The 8,670-nt window shown below is 44.4% G+C and overlaps 1 protein-coding gene across 1 annotated transcript; it reads right to left on the bottom strand.

Annotated features, from left to right (window-relative positions):
- Window positions 1-831: 831 nt before the first annotated feature.
- On the bottom strand, window positions 832-8,243 carry LOC311087852 (uncharacterized protein). Its single transcript, XM_084121322.1, has 14 exons — window positions 6,418-8,243; window positions 5,779-5,947; window positions 5,062-5,688; window positions 4,558-4,895; window positions 4,222-4,415; window positions 3,477-4,103; window positions 3,155-3,273; window positions 2,937-3,059; window positions 2,775-2,840; window positions 2,577-2,665; window positions 2,369-2,474; window positions 2,101-2,206; window positions 1,535-1,605; window positions 832-1,380 (listed from the first exon to the last, which is right to left on the bottom strand). Exons 1-14 carry the CDS (start codon window positions 6,480-6,482, stop codon window positions 1,288-1,290), a joined length of 2,793 nt encoding a protein of 930 aa, XP_083977448.1. The 5' UTR covers window positions 6,483-8,243; the 3' UTR covers window positions 832-1,287.
- Between the last annotated feature and the right edge of the window lie 427 nt (window positions 8,244-8,670).

Raw genomic sequence — 8,670 nt, 5'->3', positions numbered from 1 at the left:
CACCAGAATCTGTGACCGTCATAATCTGTGACCGTAGTGGGCGCGGTTGTTACTGTGCTGCGTGATCTACGCAAACAGCGTAACTTCTGACTATAAGCCAAAGGTGAGGTATTTATGAAACGTTTGTTTAGAAATGATGGTTATTTACACAATAAATGATCATTTGCTTGCCCAGATTGAGCTCAGTGTGTGTGTTTTTTCCAGAGTAGCCCGACTTCGTGTGTTTCCGTGTTCATTAATGTTTAATGTTTATGTTCTCTTCTCACGCGAGAAGAGAACCGCCCTGACGTCCGTGCACGTTTAGGAAAAGTTTTTTCTCAGAGGATATTAATCATAATAATCATAATTGGATATTATTTTATAAGAGATATTTTTGATTTGCGGAACCAGTAGTCAATGAAAGACATGTATGGCGGTGTGGGCGGGTACTACAATGTGTACAATGTGATAAGGCTATTTTAAAGGTCACCAAATTGTGTTACCCTCCTCTATTTCACACTATTACCCTCTAAATTCACTCTGATGATGTGTGAACTCCTCAGCTTCTTACAGTAGAAATCATTTTGGGCTGGCATGAACAGAAACAGACATACAGTATAGGGTCACCAAATCTGATAAGGCTATTTTAAAGGTCACCGAATTCTGTTACCCTCCTCTATTTCACTCATAATGAAGGTGAAATCCTCCAAATTCACTCTGATGATGTGTGAACTCCTCAGCTTCTTACAGTAGAAATCATTTTGGGCTGGCATGAACAGAAACAGACATACAGTATAGGGTCACCAAATCTGATAAGGCTATTTTAAAGGTCACCGAATTCTGTTACCCTCCTCTATTTCACTCATAATGAAGGTGAAATCCTCCAAATTCACTCTGATGATGTGTGAACTCCTCAGCTTCTTACAGTAGAAATCATTTTGGGCTGGCATGAACAGAAACAGACAGACAGTATAGGGTCACCAAATCTGATAAGGCTATTTTAAAGGTCACCGAATTCTGTTACCCTCCTCTATTTCACTCATAATGAAGGTGAAATCCTCCAAATTCACTCTGATGATGTGTGAACTCCTCAGCTTCTTACAGTAGAAATCATTTTGGGCTGGCATGAACAGAAACAGACATACAGTATAGGGTCACCAAATCTGATAAGGCTATTTTAATGGTCACCGAATTCTGTTAACCTCCTAAAACATTAAAAACATTGATTTCAAACATTAACTATTAACAAATTTGACGAACTAAGCAAAAAAAAAAAGAAAAAAAAAAGAAAAGAAAAGCAAATATATTTTAAATGCATGCTGCACAGCAATAGGATTTCTTGGGGTCGGGCTCCCCAACACATTTCATGTGGAACCAACGGGCACAGACATCACACTGGATCTGTATCAACAAAGATAATAATTATCATTTTCAGGGTGAATATGAGTTACATATACCCGTGATGCATATATTTCCTACTCTAGCAAAGACAGGCCATGCCCAGAATGATCAGAGCCCTATGTTGGATTTCTTTATTTAAAAAATAGCTTCTTACCCAAGGTGTTGTCTTGCCCTTCTCCTCCACATTATTCTCCCCACAATGGCGGCACAAATCAGTAAGGTCATCTGGTAACCATTGAAAAGAAATTTAACTTGCTATTTGTTTAAATAACACATTGTATGTAAGGGATAATCCACTCGCTCATTAAACTATTTTATTGCACCACAGAGGAGAGGAGAGGCTCAGAGGAGTTTAATGAACAGCTAACCTTGGATTTTCCTCCTTATACCATGGTCATTTGCCACCACAAGTTACAGTAAAAGCTGTCATTGATGTGTTCAGCTCTAAATTTGACTGGTGTTATGGTTGTTTTATTTTGTTTTAGTTTAGTGCCTGTCTTTTGATCCAGTTTTCCCATTGTGTCTGATTAGTTATCCCATTCACCTGTTGTCTCAGTTATAATCTCCTGTTTATTTATACTACTTGTTCTGAATTTTCACATTTTTTTGTATTGAGAGTTCTTGAATTAAAGACCTATAAGTGATATTTTGTGCACTTCTATTGTGCAGCCGCTCAGAAGATTAATTATTAATCAAAAGTACATAATTAAACAAACATACCACTCTCATCCAGCAGGGTCATGGCGATCTTTTTCCTAAAGTTGTTCACTGCTGACGCCTTGTTTGCAAATGTCAGAGGCTCCCCTGCCAGAATTTTCTCTGCATACTAATATGACACATGCTTATAACTGATTTGTTAGTGCATAGTAAATAAATACATAAGTACTATATAAACCAGCATACTATTGTTTTAAAATACTTTACTGCTATAATGATGTAGACACCAGTATAATAAAGTGGACACAGTATGATAAAAAAAAAACCTTACTTTCAGAACAAATACCCCACATGACGTTCCATCCAATTGTGCACTGTGTGGAGCTGTGCTGGCTGTCCACTTTGAAACATTGCAGCCTCGTTTTCTGACAAAGGCCCTGAAAAGGCAAGACAAAGGTAAAATTATGGCAACATATTTACACATATTTTAGTTATATAATTAAAAGGGAACAACTTGCATATATGGACACAACAATTACCTTGTGGACTCCAAACACTGTTTTATTTTGAATGCATCATTCCCCAGGGGATCCAGCACAAGGCTCCTTTTTTCAGCCGGAAAGATTGCCTGTAGATTATTATATTACAATATATTATTATATAGTATCAATATAACAGCTATTGGTAATATTTTGGCTCTCAACAAATGTCAGCAATGCACAGAGCAAGGTACTTACAGCCAACATCCAGTGACCCGGCTCATGGACAGCTCCCAAAATCACTTTATATTTTATTGGATCACACTAAAACAGATAATAATTATTTACAAAATCAGTTAATAAATTCTATTAAATTACAATCCACTTAAGGCCCTACAAAAAAGATTTTCCTGTACATACTTTCAGTCGTGAGTTTTTTCTCTCCCATATTCTGGTCATTTCAAAGGAGTCAATTTGAAGAGCCTTTTCATCTCTTATTTGGTTGTTTTTTTTGACTGCCTGGGCTATGTATGCATTTATTACCTGTGAGACAGATAAATGAGTAAAAGTATGTAGCATTACCTTGGATAAATTATATACAATCCAAGTAGACAAGCCAGTCATTCAATTAAGCTTACCTCGCTTTCAAGCTCTCCATTTGGGGCTGTCCTCAAAATGTCCCAGTAAAATATTTTGTAGGGCCCCATTCGCGACAGCAGAACATGTGCGTTTTTGCCTCCCCAGGCATCCCTTATGCCTATGTATGAGGTAAAAATAGTAATTGAAATAACTATAATGTATTGCACAACAGCATTAGTTATTTTTAATATATGAAATACATCTTTGAATGTAAACAAAAATATATATCAAACATTAAATTAAGTACAATGTTAACTAAAACAACAGTTTATTATTAAATAAAAATGTAGGAAATGTAGTTTGTTTATCAAATTTACGTACATTTTTTATGATTCAGAACATCAGAACATGATTGTTCAGCTGGTAGAGGAGACAAGACTGCAGCTGAAGTAGGGGAGAAAACAGGTGGAGGAGGAGAGGAGAGAACAGGTGGAGGAGGAGAAGAGAGAACAGGTGGTGGAGGAGAGGAGAGAACAGGTGGAGGAGGAGAAGAGAAAACAGGTGGAGGAGGAGAGGAGTCAGCAGATGAAGGAGAGAAGTGAGCAGCTGGAAGAGGAGAAGATGGAACAGATGGCGGAGGAGAAGAGAGAAAAGCTGGAAGAGGAGAGGAGTCAGCAGATGAAGGAGAGAAGTGAGCAGCTGGAAGAGGAGAAGATGGAACAGATGGCTGAGGAGAAGAGAGAAAAGCTGGAAGAGGAGAGGAGTCAGCAGATGAAGGAGAGGAGTGAGCAGCTGGAGGAGGGGAGGAGTGAGCAGCTGGAGGAGGGGAGGAGTGAGCAGCTGGAGGAGGAGAGGCGTGAACAGCTGGAGGAGGGGAGGAGTGAGCAGCTGGAGGAGGGGAGGAGTGAGCAGCTGGAGGAGGAGAGGCGTGAACAGCTGGAGGAGGGGAGGAGTGAGCAGCTGGAGGAGGGGAGGAGTGAGCAGCTGGAGGAGGGGAGGAGTGAGCAGCTGGAGGAGGAGAGGAGTGAACAGCTGGAGGAGGGGAGGAGTGAGCAGCTGGAGGAGGGGAGGAGTGAGCAGCTGGAGGAGGGGAGGAGTGAGCAGCTGGAGGAGGAGAGGAGTGAACAGCTGGAGGAGGAGAGGAGTGAGCAGCTGGAGGAGGGGAGGAGTGAGCAGCTGGAGGAGGGGAGGAGTGAGCAGCTGGAGGAGGGGAGGAGTGAGCAGCTGGAGGAGGAGAGGCGTGAACAGCTGGAGGAGGGGAGGAGTGAGCAGCTGGAGGAGGGGAGGAGTGAGCAGCTGGAGGAGGGGAGGAGTGAGCAGCTGGAGGAGGAGAGGAGTGAACAGCTGGAGGAGGGGAGGAGTGAGCAGCTGGAGGAGGGGAGGAGTGAGCAGCTGGAGGAGGGGAGGAGTGAGCAGCTGGAGGAGGGGAGGAGTGAGCAGCTGGAGGAGGAGAGGAGTGAACAGCTGGAGGAGGAGAGGAGTGAGCAGCTGGAGGAGGGGAGGAGTGAGCAGCTGGAGGAGGGGAGGAGTGAGCAGCTGGAGGAGGAGAGGCGTGAGCAGCTGGAGGAGGGGAGGAGTGAGCAGCTGGAGGAGGAGAGGCGTGAGCAGCTGGAGGAGGGGAGGAGTGAGCAGCTGGAGGAGGGGAGGAGTGAGCAGCTGGAGGAGGGGAGGAGTGAGCAGCTGGAGGAGGAGAGGCGTGAACAGCTGGAGGAGGGGAGGAGTGAGCAGCTGGAGGAGGGGAGGAGTGAGCAGCTGGAGGAGGGGAGGAGTGAGCAGCTGGAGGAGGGGAGGAGTGAGCAGCTGGAGGAGGAGAGGAGTGAACAGCTGGAGGAGGAGAGGAGTGAGCAGCTGGAGGAGGGGAGGAGTGAGCAGCTGGAGGAGGGGAGGAGTGAGCAGCTGGAGGAGGAGAGGCGTGAGCAGCTGGAGGAGGGGAGGAGTGAGCAGCTGGAGGAGGGGAGGAGTGAGCAGCTGGAGGAGGGGAGGAGTGAGCAGCTGGAGGAGGAGAGGAGTGAGCAGCTGGAGGAGGGGAGGAGTGAGCAGCTGGAGGAGGAGAGGAGTGAGCAGCTGGAGGAGGGGAGGAGTGAGCAGCTGGAGGAGGGGAGGAGTGAGCAGCTGGAGGAGGGGAGGAGTGAGCAGCTGGAGGAGGGGAGGAGTGAGCAGCTGGAGGAGGGGAGGAGTGAGCAGCTGGAGGAGGGGAGGAGTGAGCAGCTGGTTGTTGCTTCCTCAAATTGTGTGGTATTCTTGGGGTCTCCTCATGATGGTGTTTGAGATGGTCAATGTTGACCTTGTGTGTGGTGCGACCCTCCGAATCCACAAGATCAATACATTTCCCTTCTATTTTGGTCACCATAAAGGGACCAAAATATTCTGGATCGAGTTTTCCTCCTTTCCGCTGTTCACTGCGGACATTCTTCCTCCACACCATGGCTCCCACCGAAAGGCTTTGGCTGTTGTCCTTTTGTGATAGCCTTCTCCTCGTTCTATAGTGTGTTTTTTCAACATTTTCTTGAACAATGTCCATAATTTTTTTATGCCGTTCAATGTCGATGGCCACCACTTCGTCATTGTTGTCATTTTCGAAGGAAGCATCAACCTGTGAACAAATTTGATTAATAAATCATTTATCTATACTACATAATTATGTAATACAATCATGTAATCCAGAATATTTACACAAAATCACCTGATATTGTTCTGGGACCTCGGATGGGTAGCGTGCTTCTCTCCCAAACATCAAATAAAATGGGGAGAACTGTGTTGTCAGCTGTTTCTTTGTCCGTAGCCCAAACATAGCTGCATCCAAATATTGGTCCCAGGTATTGGGCTTATCCTCGACCAGCTTGGCAAGAACTCTAAAAAAATAAATAAATAAAATATAAAGAGAAGCCTTACACAAATATAGATATATGATAAAAAAGAGGATATGATTGTACAATGGCCACATCTTTTTTTAAATATTAAACGATTTATGAAGTGTCTATTCCATGTGCTATGATAAAATAGATAAATACTACATTAAAATACATTCAATCATATCAGTCAGGTTGACAAATATGTTTTCATTATCATTAATAATTATATTTAAAAAAGAAGGTATTTTGGAGAACACAGATTTCTTTGTAAACTGATTAGACTTAAATTAGACCATTTTAAACTTTATAAAACTGTAATGAATTTAATGCATTTTATCTACTGAAAGTCAATCAATTGAATTTAGGAAAGGAAGGGAAGGAATGGATTGGTTTTGAACGGAAGACCGCCTTCTTAACACCGTCAGGCCACTATGAGTACCGGATTATGCAGAACGGGCTGGCTAACTCACCTACTGTGTTTCAGGCTTTCATGGATGAGGTGTTCCGAGACATGCTCCAGAAATTCGTTATTCATTACAATGATGAAATTCTCATCTATTTTTGGAATCTGGCTGAACACTGCAGGTCCTCAACTACTCAGGGAACACCATCTTTACCTGAAATTTGAAAAGTGCGAATTCCATTGTCCCTTCATCCAATTCCTCGGTTACATTATTGATGAATCTGCTGTTCAGATGATTCAGGGGAAAGTCATTGCCATTAAGGACAGCGCTTGGTCTGAGGCTGTTCCACATGCGCTGTTTCCAGAACTCTGAGATACCTTCCAGAAGACAAGCTGCAACCATTACCCATTCCCAATAGACCCATGTCTCACCTTAGCATTGTTTTCGTCACACACTTACCTCCTTCCGACATCAACACCTGCAGTTGACCGAGGAGAGTGAGAGGGTGTAGGACACCTTCATAGGGCAGTACAGAGACATAAGGGCAATGCAAGTAGAGGCCACTTTCCATCCAGGGGGGAAGGTCTGGCTCTCTACCAGGGACATCCGTCCCCGGCTGCCTTCCAGCAAGCTCAGTCCCGATTGATTGGACCATTCACCATTCAGTGGCAAATCAATGACATCACATATTGTTTAAACCTACCTCCTCAATATAAGATTGCTCCTACCTTCCTTAAACCTTACCTACCACTGCTTAAACCTCACCATGCATCTCTTCTCCCTTCCTCCACAGGCCCTAGTGCTGGCGAAGAGGGTGATTAGAGTACTCACTGGTAAAGACTGGGAAAGATATGGCCGTGAGGAACGATCCTGGGTACCACGGGATGATATACTTGATCCTACTCTTTTCACAGAATTCCACGCTGCCCATTCAGAATGCCCAGCACCTCGGGGCAGAGGCCGTCCTCACCGCTGTGCCCAGTGATCTGGACCTGCCCGTGGAGGTGTTCTGGTGTTCTGTCATGGATTCCACCAACACGCCTTCAGCACCAGCTTCAACTCCACCTATCTACTCACAATCGCCCGAACTCTAACCAGTCGCCATTTGATTACTTACCCTACATACACTCACTAGCCACACTAACTCGTTGTCCAGTCTCATCTCCACATGATAACGCCCTTGCCTGACTCTTATGGCGCTTTTCCATTACCAGTTCCAGCTCGCCTCGCCTCGCCTCGACTCAGCTCGGCTCGGCTCGCTTTTCGCTCAGTTTTCCATTGCAGATAGTACCTCCACAATAGTACCTGGTCGTCATAGCGACGCCGCAGGAAACTGCCGTGACTTAATCTTTTATGCGAGACGCGCGAGACAGACCCGCTACCCACACACACAGGACAATGGAGGAAATCGAGTGTATGCTGTGTTTTTGTTTTTGTTTTTGCTGTTTTTTATTCAGGATACTGCGTCTGGCGCGTGCAATGATGACACAGTGAATAGTGACGATTCTCTCTGACCAATCAGCAGTCTGCCGTGTTTTCACGTCACATTTTAGTATCGCCTCAGCCCGCTTAGAACCTCGCCGGAGGTGGTACGAAAAAAAGTACCTGGAAGCAGGTACAGGTACAACTTTTACACAGTGGAAAACCAAACAAAGCCGAGTCGAGTCGAGCCGAGCCGAACCGAGGCGAGCTGGTACTGTGTAGTGGAAAAGCGCCATTACTACTTACCTGCATGCTCACCTTTTTCCTGCTACACATACCCTTGGACCGAAGTTCCCCATCTCATCGGTGTGCTTTTTCATCACCTGCAAATGAGATAAAAGTTAAGAGTTAAGTGTTACTGTCTGCAACCTATCTCTAAATTACTAATTTACTTGACTGTCTGCTGTTCATTTGATTTCACCTTCATTATGAGTGAAATAGAGGAGGGTAACAGAATTCGGTGACCTTTAAAATAGCCTTATCAGATTTGGTGACCCTATACTGTATGTCTGTTTCTGTTCATGCCAGCCCAAAATGATTTCTACTGTAAGAAGCTGAGGAGTTCACACATCATCAGAGTGAATTTGGAGGATTTCACCTTCATTATGAGTGAAATAGAGGAGGGTAACAGAATTCGGTGACCTTTAAAATAGCCTTATCAGATTTGGTGACCCTATACTGTATGTCTGTTTCTGTTCATGTCAGCCCAAAATGATTTCTACTGTAAGAAGCTGAGGAGTTCACACATCATCAGAGTGAATTTGGAGGATTTCACCTTCATTATGAGTGAAATAGAGGAGGGTAACAGAATTCGGTGACCTTTAAAATAGCCTTATC

The sequence above is a fragment of the Abramis brama genome, assembly GCF_963993115.1.
Source record: "Abramis brama genome assembly, chromosome: 8".
Lineage (NCBI taxonomy): Eukaryota > Metazoa > Chordata > Actinopteri > Cypriniformes > Leuciscidae > Abramis > Abramis brama.
The sequence above is the reverse complement of the archived record's forward strand: the minus strand, read 5'-3'. Positions and strand labels throughout refer to the sequence as shown.